General features: G+C 35.0%; 1 protein-coding gene across 4 annotated transcripts in view; it reads left to right on the top strand.

Moving 5' to 3' along the window:
* The window catches only part of SNX13 (sorting nexin 13), a 69909-nt gene that overhangs the window by 41032 nt on the left and 7256 nt on the right, over positions 1-21621 (top strand). The window contains exons 12-23 of one of the 4 annotated variants that reach the window (XM_075746060.1): positions 648-747; positions 877-1070; positions 2618-2722; positions 4258-4390; positions 5143-5180; positions 9476-9545; positions 12236-12408; positions 15110-15217; positions 16085-16195; positions 17472-17633; positions 18789-18860; positions 20551-20696. In XM_075746060.1, the coding sequence (XP_075602175.1) occupies positions 648-747; positions 877-1070; positions 2618-2722; positions 4258-4390; positions 5143-5180; positions 9476-9545; positions 12236-12408; positions 15110-15217; positions 16085-16195; positions 17472-17633; positions 18789-18860; positions 20551-20696 (1412 nt within the window). The remainder of the gene's footprint in view (positions 1-647; positions 748-876; positions 1071-2617; positions 2723-4257; positions 4391-5142; positions 5181-9475; positions 9546-12235; positions 12409-15109; positions 15218-16084; positions 16196-17471; positions 17634-18788; positions 18861-20550; positions 20697-21621) is intronic. The other 3 variants (XM_075746061.1, XM_075746062.1, XM_075746064.1) reach the window with 3 other exon arrangements.

Below are 21621 nucleotides of genomic sequence, written 5' to 3' on the forward strand. Positions count from 1 at the left end.
TGAACTAGATATTAAATTTGAGAACCTCACGTAGTTCTGTTTGCTTGTTTTATATTGTTTTATATTTTGTTTTATATTTTAAGGCTGACAGAGTCAATATGTTTGACTTTGCTTAGTTTCTTGACTCCCTTAATTAGACCTAAATGTGGCTCCAAGATAGTATAATCTTGTGCATATTGACTGTTAAAATGTTTAAGTGTTCTGCTACTGGATCTGGAAGCGTTACTGTGATACCAAGAAATGTCATATTAACAGAAGAAAGTTGTGCAGAGATGAATTTCAGTTGTGGTGACCTGCACCCATCAAATGCTGAAATTAGTTCATCTTGTTAATTCATTTTCATGTGACGGTCACTGTTGTTGAGGGATTTGGGGTTATTGACCTGTATAGTATTAAATGATCGGCAGTGTTAAAAGCCAGCCTCACATGCAGCAGAAATCATTTATGTTGAAGGCAAATAGCTAGGCGAACATGACCTTATGATCTAGATCTTCACTTATTAGTGATTATGAAAATAACCGTTGAGAGGCTGCTTTATTATCTGTAATGTAAATTATTTTCTATTACCTCTGCTTTGTGGTAAGCAGAAATTTTAAAAGCTAATTTAAAAAATAAAGCCTATAAACACACTGAACTGTGTCTTACAGGAAATAGATACTGTGAAACTGGCAGCAAACTTTGGAAAACTTTGCACAGTCCCTCTGGACCATATTCTGGTAGACAATGTTGCACTACAATTTTTTATGGGTAAGTGTTAATTTATCTGATATCTCTTATTTATAAAGAATATGCTAACTCACAGGACTGTACGCTTGAAATCGCTTCTTCTAAGATGCACAACAATAACTATAGTTTTGTGGTGGCTGTTTTCTGTAGATTACATGCAGCAGACTGGTGGCCAAGCACATCTGTTCTTCTGGATGACAGTGGAAGGATACAGGGTTACAGCACAGCAACAGCTGGAGGTACTTCAAAGCCGGCAGAAAGATGGAAAACATCAGACTAATCAAACCAAGGGTCTATTAAGAGCAGCTGCATTTGGAGTTTATGAGCAGTATTTATCAGAAAAGGTAAGAACTTATTTCTGCATTGTTTGGAATTTATTCTTTGTACAGATGCTGCTTTGGTAGTTATGACTACATTAATATGAAATAGATGTGATGTAGCACAAGTGTTTACAAGTTGACATTTAAGCTATTACTTGTGTATCTTTTCTCTCCTTATATCAAGCAGTGAGAAAAATGACTTCTTTTTCTTCTCTTTTTTTTTTTCCATCCTCTCAATTTAAAAAGGTTCATACTGGCACTACTGTCCTGTCAAATGCACTTAATGTGGTCCTTGGAAGCTGGCTTTCTAGAATAACAGAGAGAAACTACAGAAAATGTGAAGACAGAACAAGAAATTTTGTCCTTTCCTTTTATCCTGCCCTGCTCTGCCACCCCACCCCCCAAGAAATGTTTTCAAAAAGATGCAACCTAATAGCTGTACAAACTTGGATTAAGATTGGGTTTTCAAATGAAATACCTTCCTGTGCCTCTCTATGTATAAGTTGCTCAAATGTCACTGTTGGGTATCTTTCAATAGGCTAATCTTCAATGCTTCTGGTAGTCTTGTAATAATGGAGTCTTCTGTGAAAGAAACCACCAGTCAACTTGTTAACAAAGCATCTTTTTCTGAATTTGTATGTGCATAAAAATCACCTTTCAACTCACTCAAAAGTTTCCCTTAACAAATTATCCCTCAAATCTCTTGTAATGCTTCTTTTTCCACATCATTTCTTTCACTTCGGTTTTTCACCTCAATAGTCTATCGACATGTTGGTCTTTAGACTGTGCAGAGCTTGCTCTGGATTTTTGAGCTGACTGAATGCTCACCAGTTTGAAGTCAGAAGCCACCTAACACCAGAGCTATTCCAAAGCCGATAAACTCAGCTTCTTAGCTGTACTTAGTAGATCAAGTGAGCTATGTTGCATCTGGTTTAGTGCTGGCTCCCTCTCTGTTACAGAAAAAGGGGAAAGTGTGTGAACTTGGGCCCATATAAAAGAATGCTTAATGGGCAGTGGTTTGAAATATTTCATACGAAGGGGTGACTGGGAATCTGATGGCTGATATAGTTAGTATGCTGGTAGCTGTAATAGAGTCTGCATAAAAAGCTACCATGATTACAGCTGCTGTTAATCTCTTCAGAAACTAGCAGAGTTGACAGACTGTTAGTCTTTCCTCAGATGCTCCAGGACTTCATGCACTTCCTTTCTTACTAGCTTGTTCTTCATTTCTGAATCTAGATCTTTCTGTTTATAAATAAATCTTGAGTTTTAAGTCTGAGTAAATCTGGTTTAGATAATTGCTTCAAAATAACGTGCATAAATTGGTTTTCAGGTGATTCTTAGTATTTAATCCTGAAACTTCTGAGTTCATATTAAAACTCTGAAAATTTTCAGGGGAGGAGGGAGTTTGACTCCTGTTGTGCGCTCTAGGCAGTTCTAGAGCTAGAAGTATCCATTAAGAAGAAATGTAGTTTGCTTAGAGAATTTCAGAATTGTATTGAATTTTATTTGTGAAAATAGAAGCTTTCTTATTTTTATGCTGCAAGCGTTGATTTAGATCTCTCTGACAGGCATCTCCAAGAGTCAATATTGATGACAACTTAGTAGCAAAACTGGCAGAAACACTGAACCATGAGGATCCAACACCTGAAATCTTTGATGACATTCAGAGGAAGGTATACTCTTTTCATCCTCTATTTCATAAGAACTGTTAAGGCTATGGAGTATTAAATGTCACTACAACCATTGAAAAAAGCAGAAGGAACTCAAATACGTGAAACCTAAAACCTGTTTTACCATTTTCCTATTCTATAAAAATGATATTCTAAATTGCCAACTTCTGCTTAGCCATACGTAGCCCATGGTTTTCAAAGCAATAGAGAAAGAGTAGGTGTCCTAGGTGAAATTAATTATGAAGCACAATTTAGAATTAATGGGATTATTATTTGTGGTTATGCACCAATTTAAGGAAGTGTGCTAGTGTGGTATAACTAAGTAGTACAATTTTGGTCAGGTTTTAGCTCTCTTTTTCAAAGGTGAATATAAGCATGTTACCATATTAAATTCTATATAACTTTCCAGAAGTTAATTTGACTGTTCTGTTTGTGCAAGCCTGTACAGTGTAGCACTCAGAAGCAGCAAGTACTGAAGATAAAAGTCTTTTTACTGTCTGCATACGTAGACTTTATCGCTCAAGTCTAATATATATATATATAAAAAAATATATATAGTGAATGATTAATATTCTGCCAGTAAATTATACACCCAGTCTGAGAGGTTTTTATTTTAGGTCATTAACTTAATGTTCTCATTCATGCTAAAAATTAGTGATATGAGCTGTAGAACTTAGAATCACTCTATTCTATTGAGGCCACATTTAAGACTAATGAAGACACCTTGTGAACTCTGTATTGCTAAAAGTAGGTTAAAAGGGCCTTGCGTGTGATTTCTGCTGAAAAGCACAAATTTCTCATGTATTACAGAAGAAATAGATTTCCTCAGACCTGCATGATTTTTTTTTCCATTCTTACCAGGTGATAGCACTTGTACAATATATTCTGTGGAGAAAAAAAAATTATTAAAATATTTTAGAGTTGGACATGAATATCCAAACATTATGAATTAATTCCCAATATATATAGATACATGTGTATATATATACTGTCCCTGTATAGGCTATACAGATAACTTTTTGAGGTGTTGTGATTAAATAGGATTATACTGTATTGGCTGAACTGGAAATTTTCAGGAAAGTAGTATGTGGTGTCTTCCCTCCCTTCCTTTCCCTCTCTTCACCCCTCCACCTAAGTGTTTGCAGATCTGCATTTATAGTGTATCAACAAAGGACAACTCTGAGAGATAACCTATTGGAAATGGGTAAAGACCAAATATGTTAATAGTGCAATTGGAAGGGTTAAGAAGAGAGGAAGGAAACATTTACAATTAACGTGCTACTTTCCTATACATGTATGTCTCACTAGTTAGAAAGGTACTTTCTGAGACTGTATTATACTTGTGTCTACTACAATTAGTTTTCATTACCTTTCAGTTAAGAGTAATCCCAAATTGAAACTTCACAAACTCGCATTAGGGTTTTAAAGGAAACCCAGAGACACGGATTAGAATGCACAGTTATGTGCTGGTCAAGTAGAATTTATGAAAGCGTGTCTGGTTAAGTATTTGTAAGGTTGGTATTTTTATTTCAATTAAGGTGTATGAATTGATGCTGCGAGATGAAAGATTCTACCCTTCGTTCAAACAGAACGTGTTGTATGTGCGTATGTTAGCTGAGCTGGATATGTTGAAGGATCCTAGTTTCAGAGGATCAGATGATGGTGAAGGAGGTGAGCTCTATATCTGTAAGGGAGATTTTCTGGGACTATTCTTTTCTGCTTTAAAATGAAAATAAGAAAATTATCCACACAGTTTTTGAGAAATAAAAAAGTTCCTGTAGTATCTTTTATTTTTATATTAATAGTTTCCTCCTTGAGCTTTTTTTGTAACTTGTTTTGGGAGTCAAATAGTATTGTGTCTCTCTTTTTTTTCTGTAGTACCTTTATTAATCTCCTGTAAATTTTTTGTCAAGTCTTGGTAACAAGTGTGTCGCTAAAATAAGTATGCAACTATTTCATTTTCATTTTTATTCAAAAATATTTGAGGTTCTTCAGTATGTTGGATTGTTTTAATACCTAGCTATATTCTTCATCTAGAAGTAAAATTTGAAAGTACATAGGAGATACAGCTTTTTAGAGCAATTAAAATAATTTTTCTTGTACAAGTCTAATGGGAATTGTTTAACTATTGAGCTGACTCCTTAATGAAGCAATTTCATGTGGTGATATAAGCTTAAAAAGGAATGTACTTTGGAGTATTTATTTTATATCTATGGCTGTACAAACTTACCTACGTTTTCCTTTAGGTGTCTTTATTGGAAACTTGATACTTACATGTTGGGTGTAATGTTTTGTCCAATACGACAGTTTTCCATTATTTTCTGTAATGTTTTGTCTTTGCGTTTTTATTTCTTGTGTGTGGCCCTACATTGGAGAAAATACTCTAACCTGTTTTTTCCTTTCCCCTTCCTCACTGCTCCCAGAATCTTTTAATGGGTCCCCTACTGGCAGCATAAATCTGGTAAGTGCTTGGATTATTTTTTTTTTTTAAATTATTATTGTTCTCCGACACCACCACCCCCCAACAGTAGGGGAAGTGTTATAAAATAGTTTAATTATGTATGTTAGAGGTTTTACTTCATTTCAGTTTAATTTCTTAAAAAGTTCTTGAATCAAATTGAAACACCTAAGGTATCAATCTGTAAGATAACTGTCCCTTGTGTACTTTCCCCTGTGTTTAATGAAATTTTGCATTGTATCTCACAGAAACAGTAATAATCTATAATTAATTTATGCAAAGCATAGTTTCTTATCTGTATTTGTTTTTTTAAATAGACATAAATTTGGAGTTAGGTAATAATAGGTGAAAACAAATCCTTTGAAACTGAAATCTTGAAGGATTAAATTCAAATAAACTGTAAAATGAGGCGGTTGATTAGATTTTTATAGGTTGATTGTTTTATTTTTTTGAGTTAGGACTTTAGAAAACAAAGATTCATATTTTGAATAGATAAACTCCAGATGCTTTTTATGTTTCTAATCTGACCAAGTTCAGTTTTTAGGCTGGTTTGTTGTTTGGTGGTGGTTGTTGTTGTTGTTGTTTTTGGGGGGGGGGGGGTTTGTTTGGGTCTTTTTTTTAAGCAATTCTTAACTGGGTCAGTTTGTCAGAATCTTTTCTTTTACATGAATGTACCTTAATATTTCAAATATGCTTCTGCATGTATGAGTGGTTGCATACGTATGAAGAGAACTGTATACTTCCACCAGACTTTTTCCCAACAATCCGTCCCACATAGATCTTACTAGGTTTAAAATATTTTAAGCTGAAAATCGAATCAGTTATTTAAAAGGGAAAAATCATAAACATTTTGATGTATTTCCCCCCTTCCCTCTTACTTGTTTCTTCAGACTATATGTAGCTGAGCCACAAGATACACAAGGTTGAATTGTGCATATGAGAGTGTTTTTCCAAATCTTTTAGTTTTAGAAAGGTTTACAATCTGCATGCAATTTCCTGGCTTATGTGATTCATAGGGCCTTCTCATTCATTCTCAGAAGATGCTGTAGCTCCTTAGGAGTTCCGGTGCATTGGTTAGATCGTGCTTGTGCACAGAGGAATAGAGTTTATTTTGTAAAGGAATACATTTAACATAAAAATAAATGTGTTTCCATGTGGGAGTTGTTTGTTTGTGGGGTTTGTTTTGGCTTTGATTGGGGTTTTTTGTGTTTGTTTTTTTTTTTTTTTTAAGCTGGCATTTTTTCGCCCTGTTGTTTTCCTCTGGTTTACATTTTGAAATACAAAAAAGGGGAAGTAGTCAGCTGATACAATTTACACGAACTCCTGTTAGATGCAGAAGGAAAACTTCATTTAGCCATATCAAAGTGTCATATCAAAGTCATGTTTTACAGACAGGGACTTGTCACTTCAGTGGCTCTTCTGGCTACTGTTTATCTGCTGCTTAGTTTCCTGTGGCCTTTCCAATCTAAGCTAGAAAGTCTTAAGGCTTTTATCAAGTGCTGTTGCAATACAAATAGATATTTGCATGGAAGCTTCCAAGCCTTGATTTTTGTTGTTTTGAAAAGTATATTTGCAGAATATGACATTTATTATTTCCCAAAGAGTGAAGAATGTTCTAGCAGAAACACATAATTAAGGTCTGTTTATGCAGAAGAACTTTTGCTTTCTGCAGTCCATATTGTTCAGAGCTGTTAGGGTTTTCACTGCTTTTACAGGTGTTTAAATACTGGTAGATTAGTTTTTCCTGGCTGAATTCCATGTCGAGAGTAAATTTCTGTACACATAGTTTAGCTCCCTTGTGTTAGTCAGTTACATGAAGAAAAATAGACCTTGGAAAGGTTACCTCAAAGGTCAGGGAATTTCTGTGCTGTTAGCTAATGACAATGCATTACATAAGATTGGGTTGTGGTGTGATATTGTTGCTTTTTAATTAACTAGTGTTCTTGTGGATATACCTAATGTCAAAGATATTAGGTCGTATTAAATACAAATTATGTGTTGTGTTAGCTGTTCAAGTTTCAACCATTTAATTGTATTAATTGTTGCTGTATAGTGCATTGCCACAGCCGTTGAGTATTTCCTAAAGTTTCTATTATTTCCATTCCTGCAGTTTATACTTCCACTGTAAGAATTTTAAGATTATTTGGAAGAGAGGCTCAAAACTATTTTGAGGAGAAGTTATTTTACAAAAATATCTTCTTAATTTCTACCTTTTAATTTGACACATTAATCTACTATATTAAACCAGTGGGGCATATTTTAGGGGTATAAAACCATTGTAGAAAATTGATAGACTCTTGCGGATTTCATCTAAATGGTCTATAATGTGAGCTTTACATAATGCTTTTGCATTGAGTACATGAAAGGAGGTACACAGGTGTTATATGTCCAAGACCTTGAATGGCAGCAGAAATGGCTGGGTTGAACTTCTGGCAGTCATTAGTATATGTCAACTTGAACCCCATTCAGTTATTAAGAAGAATATTGAACTGTTAGAGTGGCAATGGAGGGAGGCAGGAAAACAAGAAATAAGGATGCCTTTTAAAAATATCACGGTACCTTAATGTCAGTATTTCATAGCAAACAAAATATTAGAGCAGTTGACTGTCAATTGTCATCTTTAACAACATCCCTTCCATCTTACTGATAATCAAATCCCAGAGGTCTCAGAATATCAAGCATTTATCCCAGCTTCCACAAATTCCTGCCCTTCAGCAATCTCATGTGATACTCTCCTCTTAAATTTGGACACTGCAGTATAGAGCACACCTTACAGGGTAATTGCTGTCCGAGGGTGGCTTGCTTAATAATGGACTAGGTCAGAGAAAGTCTAACTCTATATCTAACAATGACCAAAAGCAAGTGTCTAAGGAAAACTATAGGAAGAGTCCACTTACGGTGATACTTTTACCACAATACCCTCCAGCACGGAGTAACTTACAGATTTGGGAATAACAGCATAGTTAGTGTGTTGCGACCTTTTCAATGATGCCATTTATTAAGTATCTAGACTTTATAACAGAAATGTTATTTCCCTCACCTTCCATAGTGGATATTTAGGCAGGGACTGACTGAGGTGGTTGAGGTGGAGAACAGTCATTCCCTCTAGAGAGCTTGAGAAGGAAGGAGTGGAGTATTATCTTGGGATATCGTGGAGATGGTAAAGATTCAGATGAAGAAAGGGCAAGAGTAGAGTCTTAATAAATAATTTACATTTTCAAGTCCAACCTGTCTTTGATTGTAATCACATATAAGATTGGTTGATGTTTAAGGAAACAGACAAGGTTAGAAACTTGATTGATGTGTATTATTTGGTATAGGTATGGCACTGCTATCCAGTAGGTCCCATTCTAGGTAACCTTTTGTGGCAACTCACTATTAAACTGGCTTCGTTAAATAATAAAAGATAGTTACACATTCAGAATTAATATGCAGCTATCTCTGAAGAATTTTAGAATTTTGGGGTAAAATGTAGAAAACAGCTGGGATCCCACTGCCTATGAATTCTACTTAAGAAGCTCAATTTTTTTTTTTTTTTTTTAACCTGGTAATTTCAGATTAGAATCACACATGTGGTGGCCCACCCTCTATTTCTTTCAGTTATGTATCCAAGTTTCTCACCCAACAATCTTGCGGAGCTTTATTATGTTAAATCTTAGTAGTCAGATGTGTTTATTTTTAATAATAGCAAAACTTCTCTAAAAGACCCATTAGGCTTCCTTTGATCCCAATAATTACTGAATAGGGAGACAGGGCATTATCCAGCTGAGGATGTATACCTATTCATTTTTTACAAGAGAAAACATTTCTGAGAAGTGTTTGTTACATACAGCAGAGAAATTATTCAAGTTTTACTGCACTGTAATTTTTGACTAGTGCTTTCAGTTGAAAGAAAACAGAATGGTATAAAGATAAAAGATCTGTTATACAACATCTGTATCTCCACAGTTGTTCGATTTTGGTTATTTTAATGCTCAATAAAAGCTGTTTCTAGCTGTACTTCTGTTGCAGTCGAGGTATCAACTGAAAGTGGCAAATATGCTAGAGTGATCACGAAACTATGTGAAACTAGTAGGGGAAATGAAGGGCCGTACACTCTGTGTAAAAGAAAGGCTTTAGTAACCAGGTAATACAAAAAATTGTATTGTTACAGTGCATTAAGCTATTCTATTAGTGTAATGAACTGAAAATTTGAGAATGAAATAGGTGAATCAAAAAGCGTCTTTCAAATTAGATGTATCTGTGATCTTACTCTCTTGCCTGTTTCTTTCTTTTCCCCTCTCTCCCCCACCCTGCAGTCCTTAGATGACCTTCCAAATGTCCCTTCTGATGACACAGTTCAACTCCATGCATACATCTCAGATACTGGTAAGTGAATATGTTATGATGGCTGCTTTACTTGTTTTCCACCATTTATTTTGAGTTTTTTAATATTACAGGCCCTTGAAATCCTAATCTTTTCTTTTTTTTTTAACCTCATAAAACATCTGAATTCATATTTCCCGTGAAGTCCTTGTAATGGAAGTCCTTACAGAATTGGTGCTGTAGGTTGTAGACTATATAGCTATACTTAAAATGTGATTTAATTTTTGTTGTTTATGGTATTATTATTTTTCCCATCTCTGGAGAATCATTCATTAAACTTAATATTGAGTAGCATTTATTTTAACAATTATTTAAAGAACAAATTCTGAAACCCATCTCTTTTTTTTTTTTTTTCTAGTAACACAAGTCTTAATTCTTAACTGTTTACTTCTCTTACTGTAATACTGTCCCCTATTTTTTGTGCTTCTTTACTGACTTTAATGTAATGACTTCAGTCTCTACAGTGGTGGCATTTTTGGTTATCTTTTGAAAAAAATTGCCTAGTAAGTAAATTTTTTTATTGTGTGAGTAAATAACAAAAGCTTCTCAGATATTAATTGCAAATATTCTAGTTAGATGAGATTGCACTGGGTAATTAAATTGTGAATTGATCTTCAGATACTTTTTTTTGGTAGATTTTACTATGCAATAGACTTTTAAATCTATGCATTTATATAGCAGACACATGAGCTGTGAGCAAGAATTCAACTACTTGAAATTTTAATTAAGCTCTGTTACTCCAACCCAGTGTGAGAACATGGTATAATCCAAGTCTCATGTAATCAGTCCTCAGAGAAGGGGAAAAATAATTTGAAAGTTAAGAATCACAATTTTGCTTTTTTATTGAAATGACACGTGATACTTTTTTCTGAATTAAACTTAGAAGTTTCATTGTTTCGATTGAAGAAGAAAGGTAAACTTAGAACCACGCAAATTATGTTAAATTTATAATCTTGGTGGCAGTGGGTATTGATAACTATCAGCTTGACTTTGTGAATCCGTAATACTCCAGTTGAACCAGGGGATATGTACAGGTTCATATTATAAGATCAGATTAAACTGGACGTTTTCTTCCTCTTCACCTCATGTTTGAACAAGAAATACAAGTCCCTGATTTTTAGATGGTACAGGCAGTAGGTGCATCTTGCATCTGTGTGCAGGCTCCTTTCCTGTGCTCATTACTACCCTTTACTGTGTTCATGGATGCATATACAAGATCTTCATAACTTTTGAGGACTCACCTTGTCTTGTGTTGCGAAATAAATGCTGATTAAGAGGCTATGACATAAGGAGTGGCAGGGACAACTTCCTTCTTTTTCTGCCACTCCTTTCCTGAAGTGCTACTCCTAATGGTGCAGCTTAGCAGTGCCCCTGAGATGTGGTCTAGTGGCTGCACAGCAGGGTGATCAACATGAGTATAGGGAATAGGGCTTGCTCAGCATCCATGGGGCTGGGGTTTCCTGGCTCCATTCTCTGGACAGTCTTTTGGCAGCATCCTAACTGCCTGCTCTTTTCTCTTGGGGTTCAGCACTCAACATTCTTCTTCTAGAGGGTAGATGGCAAAGAAAAGATGCTCAGTGCCCACTGTGCACCTTGCTAGTGAGTAATTCTTACATTGTCAGCAGCTGCCCCTATCCTAGAGGTGCTCCCTAGGTGCCTAGACCTCAGCGTTATACTTGAGAGAAGTCAAGGCTGGAAGCACAACAGAGGTTGGAGCTGATGATTTGTCAATGAAAGCATAATTTATGGAGTGTGGGTGCATTGAAAAATTCACAGAACTTGATTAAAAAGTATTTTCATCTAGCCACGGGAAAATTGTGGTTACTGGGTATTGGCTCGATACTTAGAGATACAACATATTACAAATTTAACCAGTATGCAGTGTAAGCAATATTGGTTCTAGGTTATTCTGTAGATTAAATGAAAATTTTTGAAACAAACTATACTGGGAGAACTCTGTGATGGAGTAATGTCCCAGAGAACTTAAATATTCAATGGAGAGCAAGAAGATGTTTGCTTCTATTTAAGATAGCTATCTGTGTTCTTTCCATTTATAAATTGACTTATCCATAAAATGTGTGCGCATGCGTGTGTGTGTACACACACACAGAATACACTATATATATGTACACATACAGAATAAATACATATGTGAGTATATAGTTTCTGTTGACTTCTGGGGAGCTATTTTTTTATCTTACTGTTAATAACAAACTGCTGATGTTAATAACAAAGCTGAGTGCTCACAGCTTGCTAGCACTGTCTTATCTTTACAGACTCTTTGATGGACAGACTTTTGCAATGTGACTAGAGTATGTTGCAGACTGGAATTTCTTCTGGTTTCACAGTTGTCTTTCACCCTTGTCTTCAGTTCTTAAGGATAAATTATTTTTTAAAACATCTATTCACTATTCTTGAAAGTTGAAACCTTTGCTATTCTTTGTGTTTTGCATGACAGTGAAACTTGCCTAACTTTAAGGTTGCTTAATCTTTCTATTTAAGTTTCTATAATAATTTTCTAGAGGTTATCACTTATACAGTGTTTTGGATAAAGGGATGGCTTACTCTTCTGCTTGCATGTCCATTTTTGTGTCAAGTCTGTCATTCCAGACATTTCTTCACTTCACGTTTGTGTCCTTTCGTCTTCCTTCTTTCTGTTTGTTCCTTTCTTTATTTTGTTTTTAAACTACTAGTCTATGCTGACTATGACCCATATGCTGTGGCAGGAGTGTGTAATGACCACGGCAAGACATATGCGCTGTATGCTATCACAGTCCATCGGCGAAATCCAAACAGTGAAGAGACGTGGAAGACGTATCGACGCTACAGTGACTTCCATGACTTTCATATGAGGATCACTGAGCAGGTAATTAATCTCATAAAAAACTTTTAAGGTTTCTTTGACAGTTGCTTTTTCTGTGTGATGGTATGGCATGATGAGTATTGGCTTTCTCAGAGTGACTTAAGATGTGGAGTTACAGAACTATGTTATTTTCCATTAAAGTGTACTTTTTTTACCATTTATATTATATACGTTATTTGTACTAAGCAGTTTACGTGTGCAGATTTATATAGTTTAGTAGCTGATGGCTATATAATTGCTCTAACAAAAGGAAACAGAACTTAGAAAGCTTTTCCCCCCACCCTCCCTTTGGTTAATTTTACTTTCAAATGTTTGTATGAAAGTGCTATTGGTTTTGAACAGTGATGTATTTGAGTTGTTATATTTTTCAGAGAGATTAAGCAATAAAAACTGAGCTTGGGAAATAGGCATTTGGGTTTTAAGTGAAATGGTAAGGATCGGTGGGGTCTCAAAAGGAGCAGCAGCTGTTGGCAGTTCAGTGTACTGCTAGACAATCTGCCTTTTATTGCTGTATTTGTATTCTCAGACTCTTAACCCTCCTAAAATGAAAGAAAAAAAAAATGATACTTGTAATTCACCAGCTGGTACAAAGTAGAACCTACTGACATGAAAGTGTGTTGAAAATACAGTGCTTTTAAAAGAGGAGGGTGAAGTGCTTTTAAACCAAGCCTTTGGAGAAGTCAGGTTTGACTGCATAACCTTTGAACTAGTCAGAAGTGTTGGATTACATCCCTTTACTCTGTTATTAATAGAGAGGCATAGAGAACAAATTCTGTGCAGGTAGGTTAGCATTGTAAAGTCACAACAGTAGTAAAAATGGAAAAGCCTTTATTAAGAAAGCAAACATTGAACATTTGTATTAATTGTAAACAAAGTCTGACATTCTTTGAATTTCTGATTATCTTAGTGTGCCACCACTAAATTTGAGATATCAATTTTTGTACTCCTTCAAATTGTGTGTGGCTTTTTTGTTTTGTTTTTTTTTTTTTTTAATTAATTCACTGTTTGAAGAATCCCTGACCTGTTGAAACAGCTATTGGTTCCCAGATCTTACAGTGAGATAATGTTCTGCTGATATGGGGCAGTCATTTAAAATTGATCTACCAGTAAATGACTATAAAAAAATGGCAGAAGCAAAAACTCTCAAAATATGAAAGCTCAGAAATTTCTTGTTGCTAGATCTGATTTCTTTGAATTTACAGATAATAGAAATGTTATCCTAGAACACTAAGATTGCAAAAAGTAAAGAAATTCTGGTGCGTCATCATAGCATCTCAGAAACTCCCAGCAATTTTGCTTTGTTTTGACAATAGACATTCCTACTGAGTTTATGGGCATAAGAATGTCACTAATACACTGAACACCCTGCTTGTGTGCTTGTCTAAAACATTTTTATTGACATGTTAAGGGTAAAGGTTAGAATCTTTTATTTAAAATTAATAGGAAGGGCACATATTATTGTTTTTGTTTTTGAGACAATAGTACTTGATCCAAAATGGAATTGAAGTTAGCGGTGTATAGTACCTCTGTGAGCTTTTTTCCTTAAAGTACTGAATAGATTCACACCAATTTCCTTAGTCAATAACATAATAAATATTATTTGAAGTAGATATCTATATTTAAAATGGAGGCTGTTCTTTGCTTACATTGCTTCTGTTTAGGTACAAGTATCCAAATAAAGACTAGACCATCTTCTGTTCAGTTATTTTCCCACATGACCTATTTGCAAGGGAATGGGATTTGTAAAGTTGGAAAGAGTTATTCTTTGGTGCTTCCTACAGGCCATAAACATTATATGAACTTTGTAACCTTCCAAAGTTTAATGATGTCTTTCCAAAAAGACACCTTGCAGGAACTGAATGGAATCAATCTGTCATGAAATCGGTAATTTTGTGATCTTCTCTAGAGAGAAAAGGATACAACCTTTTTCTGGGTTGTTTCTTAAAGCCTAGATATAGGCTGCCTTAAGAATATTATCTATTATTTACAGGAAGTCTAGATTCTATATATGGATAATCCTGACTGAGTTTTATTCTTGTCACTTTTTTATTTTTGTGCATTGTAGCAAATATGTTCAACCTTCTTAAGTATTAGGGCCTCTTCTTTCCCTGCTACTTCCCTGGGAACACCTGTGCTTTCTGTAAAATGGGAATGTTGGCAGGCATGTCAACCAGCACTAATCACTGTCATACCTGGAGAAAAGGCATAGGTGATGGCATATCAAGCATGGTATGATAACCTGTGTGTAAACTGGGTGCTGCCATCCACTCCAGGGATAAAAGCTTAATCATTTCCTTAGTAGGTTTGATTGGAAGAGGAAAGGGAGGATGTTTTAGAAGGACTTGCAAGTTCTTTTGATGTAGTGTCATAACCCTACTAACTTCTGCTCAAATAATAATCATATATCTTGAGCCTAAACCTTTTGCACACTATCCTAGTCTTCATTTCAAAAGTGACTATCGTGTGTATGTTCAGAAATTAAATATTGCGCTTGACAGTCTCCTGAGACTTTTCATGCATTTGTTCTTGACGGCCTAACTTTCATTTGGCTTCTTCATGGAATCTGAGTTCTGTGCTTGATGCAGAAATGTTATATGGTAGATAAGAATAGGCAAATATAATGACCCCTATAATTTCTGAGCTTATATGGTTGATTTGAAACTCTCTTGAAAACAGAACAAAAAAATCTTCTCTCTTTTTCTAGTTTGAAAACCTTGCAAATATACTGAAACTTCCTGGCAAAAAAACATTTAACAATATGGACAGAGAATTTTTGGAAAAGAGGAAAAAAGATTTAAATGCATATTTGCAGGTAAGCTGTTATGTTTCTTGGTTGTGTTCTTGGTTGGAATTCTTTTTTTGAGGTAGAAAATTTGGTAGCATGCTTTTAAAAAAAAAACCAAAACTGTATTGCAGGTGGTATGCAATTCTAATAAGAACTTCTTATTATCTAGTAAGTTTGCCTTTTCTTTGCTGTTTTGGTTTATTCTCAGCCAGTTCTGTCACAACTGCTCTGAGCTGGTGAGGTTCCAGCTATGTTGGTTTTGAGCTCTACACTATTAACTTTGTTCCATTAAACTTATGTTTGTGGTTACTTTCTCTTGTGCTGTTGCACACTCCAATGGTGTAGCAAACCACACAGCTTCTCCTTTCAGATAGGGCCTCTATCAGCCCAACTAAAGGAATTCAGTTGTCTGTCTTCATAGGGACTTTCTGGTCATTTAGCACTAAAATATGTTGACCAACTCAATGGACTTGTTAACAGTAAATAATGAAGATAAATAAAACATTGTGAAATCTGATTGTTCTGTTTAGAGTGGTAATATTGTTTCCTTTGAGTGAGATATGTGCCCCATTTTTAATAGCAATATTTTTTTCAGTCACAGCTATTTATTTTTTTTTTCCTGGAGTTTTAGAAGCAATTTGAGTGGTCATGAAGGTGTGTATTTTCTGTGAGATGCAGTAATGAATTTACTACTTAAAATGGTGGGAATTACCAAGAAGCATGTTATTTCCATCTTGAGAATAGTGTAACATTGGAATAAAATTTAGAGAATGAATGAGGAAGTAAATTGCAAGATGTAGTGTCTTTGTGCACGGTAAACTTCTACTAAACTGAATGGTATGACCTTTTTCCATTACTTATTAAAAAGCACCTTTTAAAAATTATTTTCTTCAGCTCTTGTTAAATCCTGAAATGATGAAAGCTTCTCCAGCTTTAGCCCATTATGTGTATGACTTCCTGGAGAATAAAGCCTACAGCAAAGGGAAGGGGGATTTTGCACGGAAGGTAAGAGTATTTTGTACTGTCAGAGGAACTTTAGAGCATTCATTAGTATGATGATTGCATTAAACAGCAATGTTGAACTGATATTAAACAGTTATATAGTACTTTGACAACAACTTACAAGTTGCATTAATACTTTGCGAGCAACAAAGTATCTGAGGACATAGGGGACCAAAAATTTTTGTAACAATTTATTTGTATGACAAGAAAATAAAGTTTTCAAATCAGACACAGTGTACCAAGTGCACCAAGACTACTTTAAAAGTGTGTTTGTTGCAAGTTACTTTCTGTCAGACATCTGTGATTTATTTTTTTTCGTAGTCTCATTCCTTCTAATTTCTTTTTTCAGTTCTTTACTCTGTATTTGCTGCTCTTACCATGCTCTCCACTCTTCAACCCAAAAGATGAAATGCATTTCCCTTCAAAAGCAGCTGTTATGTATTTAGCCGTTGTAACCATTCAGAGTCATTGGTCAAATTCAAAGCTCTGAGCTCTACATCCTTTTTGTTAAGCCACCAGAACTCTCTTCAGACAAGTGATTCTTTGTTCAGTTGACTAGTTTGTGTGGGCATCTGCTTTGCAAATACAGCTATTTCTAAACTTTTGGTGATTTTGATATAAAAAGCATCTGCAACTGTATTGTCTCTTCAAGTTGTTGCTCTACCTGTATTCCTTAAATATTTAATGATGGAACACTTTAAATATTTATCAAGGTTTATGTAATGACTGAGTAAGATTTGATTTCCAGCTTATCAGGTTCTTCATAACCTTAACTTTTTAAGGGCATCACAGTAGTATCTGTGCCTCTGTTTGGACTGAATTTATATACTGAAAGAAAAATTGTAACAGTTTATATGAAACTACTTTATGTTTTTAATTTTACTTGCCATGTTATTAAAGCATATTATTCCAGTGCTGTTTAAAAGAGGCATGTTTCAAAGATGGAAAGTTGAAAGCAGGAGTGAAACATCTGGAAGTAGGAAGGGAGAAATAGCATTGAATGGAGAAGAAAAGGAAAATAAATTCAAGCTAAGAAAAGTGAGGGAGGGGAAATGGAAATGACTCAGGAAAAAGATTTGTTGAAAGATGGCTGTAAGGAATGAGAAATATAAATGAAAGTAAAGATAAGACTTTATTCTGCCTTCTGTAATGAAGTTAAGCAATTTGAGTTGTTCTTTATATTATTGTTCTCTGGAACAGTGTGATACTTCTCATAGTGTATTAATATACTGGTGTCCTCATAGATTATACAATTCTGGTTAAACATCTTCCTCTTCAGATGGACACATTTGTAAACCCACTGCGTAACTCTATGAGAAATGTATCAAATGCAGTCAAGTCTCTCCCTGACAGCCTGGCAGAGGGAATGACTAAAATGTCAGACAACATGGGTAAAATGTCAGAGAGATTGGGACAAGACATAAAGCAATCGTTTTTCAAGGTAAGAAAATACTTGGTAGTTAATATATATTAGTAAATGAATAGGAGATTAGCTATTGACTCACTTAAACTTACGTTGTATACTATAATGAAGAGTCAAGTCATTAGACAGGAAAGCAATCTATTTTATGCCTACACCCTTTCAGTAAGGTTCAGCAGTTATTGTACTACAAACATGGAGTTCTCTTTGCATCTACAGACTGTTACAGCAATCCTTCTTCAATTAATTCAATGCAGCCACTTGAGAAGAATACAAGAGTCACTAATTTTCTTAATTTCTTACCAACCATTCTCATTGCTGTATCTGCTGCTTTCATTAGGGGAAAAAAAAAAGTCCTGAACCTTAGAATAAGGTGATAACCTCTTTTCTGCTTATTCCTTGCTGAATTCTGTTTTTAATTAAATTTTCTTTCTGTCTTTCCTACCACCTTTCCTCATCTTTTACATTCCTAAAATGTGATACCTTAGAGGTGGAGAATGGTAGCATGGCATGCTATCTGTAAGTCCTATGAAAGTAGTAATCTTCCTAACATGTCCATCTTACCTTCTTTTCCCTTGCCCTCCTCTTCCTGTGTGTAGCTGTAAGGTCTGTGATCAGAGATTGTTCCATTTGGTGTTACCAAAACAGTTATGTGGCAGATGTGGAACAGCAACCGAGATGAGTTAACCCTTAAACCATGAAAGGGAATAGTAAATTGGGGGGAGGGGGAGGCGGGTGGGCAGCACTTTTTTGTCTGGTTTTTTTCATTACCTGGGAGATAAAATGACTTGCTGGTAACTTCCCTGGTGTGTGACTAACAATATATCAGCATGCTCACTGGGAAGTTTGTGACTAGGTAGGACTTAAGATCAAGAGGAAATACCAGAAGAATTATCAGCCCCATATGAATTTCTAGGTGTTTTTCAGTTTAAGGCACTTGAGAAAATATATGTGGGTTGTCTTAAAGGTATTGATAACTATAAGGAGAATACCTACAGGCTTGATTTGTTGGAGGATGAAAGGACTACTGTATATTTATCTGCAGTGGTATGCAACTGACTTTTGACCAAATGTTTGGTTTTATTTTCATAATCAATTTGATTATGAAAATTGATATGATTTATTGGTATTCTGAAGTATTCTTTCCTTCATAAACATTACCTTTTTTTGTTGTAGGTGCCTCCTTTGATCCAGAAAACCTATTCAGATCCTGACCATTGCCGTGTTGCAGCACCAATTGATGACAATGTGAGTCTGACGTTGTCCTTTCAAAGATGGCTTCTCTAAAACCAAACTGAGTTACTTATTATGTATTAAACTATATATTTATTGTTTTCTGATGTTATACCAGGTGCTTACAAACAGTTCTTGACTTCTTAAAAAGTCAAGATGCTTCCTTCTAAAATTAACGTCTTTGTTAGTACTAAAATGGTTTGCACAAGAGTGAAGTAACTTAGAGTGCACATGCTACTGCTTCTGTGTTTTGTGGGTGGGGGTTTGTTTGGGTTTGTTTTTCCTTTCTCCTTCCAATTTCTGTCTGTTCAAAGATAGCGTAGTACCACACTGTTAGCATCATTTCAGCTGGCATTTTATGGACCTTTTAAGGCACATTTGTTTAACGGATCAGAAGTAGTGTTTGCGATGTTGTGGAAAAAACCTTCAGAACGTGTTCCTAAATAATAAACTTATAGTATGTGGATACCTAAAATGTATAAAGCAGTAATATTAGAAACTTGAAGTTTAAGCTCTTGATGTTATCATAAGATATGGTGTTTTGCTATTGTTTCAATTGAAACATTGATCATATATGTGAAAACAATTGGAAAAAAACTTTTATCTCTAAGTAGGACAGAAAGGCCATAAAATTACCAGTGATTATATGCAATTTGCTACGGTCATAAATCTGCACCTGTTCTGCCCTTCACATTTCGGGTTTTTTTGGTCACATCAAAGCATTCCAGTTTGTCTTTCTGACCATAACTGCTATGATGGCTTGGTAGATGTGTATTTGCTCAAATAACATAGATTCGAATTCTTCTGCGTTTTCTTTTTTCCTATTATTTTTCACTATATCAGACTGTATCTGTAAATATGTAATTACAAATGTGTATCTTTGATACTCCTGAGGCTTCTGTTTTGCACAGGCAAAACAAAATAATATCATTCTAGTATATGAAAAGTTTCTCTGCAAATATTTCATTGATCTTCTGCAAAATGAGTAGAGGCTACAATTCTTGATAGCTTCTAAGTTAACATACAAAGTGTTTCTGAAAGGCCTATTTCAAATGTTTTAAAACCTTTCAACTGTCAACTGCTCTTTTAAGATGCATTGTTCACAACTTACAGTCACTGTCTGTGTAACATCTTCTATTAAATGATGAAATTGGTGATGCTTACGCTTTTCTTAATCTACAAACATAAAAGCACTTAATAACCATGCAGGTTAGAATGATATCTAAATAAAAGGCAGTTCATTGCAGTGCAGTATAGCGAAGTGTTCTTAGCAGGTTCTGAATTTGGCGCAGTGCATCCGTAAGAAAAAGATGTCAGAGAAAAGCTCCTGTCAGAGTTTTCATGTTAGGCAGTTGGAAGCTCAATTACCAAAGGAAGAGCTCAGGGATGAGCTCCCTCTTTCGGACATATTTACTTGTATTAACTTTATTCAACTTTGGTGAAATAACTTGGTTTCTTTTGTCTTACTTTAAAAGTTCAATGGATTTAAGCCCAGTTTACCTTTAATTTTCAATCTTTCTTTGCTATGAGTGATGTTATAGAGGATGTAGGGAAGATTTCATATTACAGTAAAATATAGAGCAAAGTGTTTCTGTCATTGTTCTGCTTGTACTGAAGCATTTGACCTGTGAAGTAGCTACTAGAACTTTACCTTTCTTGAACCGAAATAAAAGTTGACTGATTGTACTTCTTCTCATTTGATCAGGTGGATGACAATATTCCACTGAGAGTAATGCTCCTCCTTATGGATGAAGTCTTTGATTTAAAGGAAAGAAATCAGTGGTTAAGAAGAAATATAAAAAATCTGCTTCAGCAACTTATTAGAGCAACATATGGTGACACAATTAATAGGTACTGCTTTTCTTATGTAGAGTGATTATGTGAGCGAGACTATGTAGACTGTGTCTATAAATCCTTTTTGGTATTACTAAATTATTGTGGTTTCAATCTGCCTGCATCCCCTTTTGAAGAGGATCAATAAACGAAGTACAAATGTGGTGTAAAATGGAGATAAACACAAAACATTGCTGAAAGACAAATTCTGATAACTCTTATATGCCAGAGACCTTCCAAAAGAGCTTTCACATATCAACAAGAGTTCATGTTTCTGTGAACATAACTTACACGCTGATGGTGTCTATGTCTTTTGTTGTTGATAGTATTTATTACTTTCTGCACTATTGCTGTTTACATCTCTCTGATGCCACAAATGATACACTGGCATGATCAAAGTCTGTGAACTGTACCAAGTTGCTATGTCAAGTTTTTGCTCTCACACTTTAAAAGATGGAGGGTGGAAAGGGAAAGGACTGTTACAGGGGGGTCCATTCTGCCCCCTCCATGTTCTCTGTAATTTACATATACCTTTTTTCATGCAAATGCAAAGCAAATTAGTAGTGCTAAATAAGTAATGTATTTTGCCCTCAGCTTACAAATCTACTGTTTCCAGGCTTTCACTTCTAATAATTTGTTTCTGAAGTATAAATAAAAATATAGATCAAAAATTTCTAGAACTAGGACTGGCACTAAATTTTCATTTTGGATTAGTGCCATGAATCAACTTAATTTCTGGTAGGTGAGAAGTAGTTTCCTGTTACTTTTTCAGGACGTTCTCACTGTGTCGTTACTTTTTACCCTTCACAAGTATATTTTTGATGTTTTCATCATCACTGTTAAAACATATAGACGGTTCTTGTGGTACCAGTAGTGATGCATCCATGTTATAATAATAGCACTGGGTGTTTTTCAAGTAATTCCTTGTAGCCAGGTGACAATT

Source organism: Balearica regulorum, chromosome 2 (assembly GCF_011004875.1).
Source record: "Balearica regulorum gibbericeps isolate bBalReg1 chromosome 2, bBalReg1.pri, whole genome shotgun sequence".
Classification (NCBI taxonomy): Eukaryota; Metazoa; Chordata; class Aves; order Gruiformes; family Gruidae; genus Balearica; species Balearica regulorum.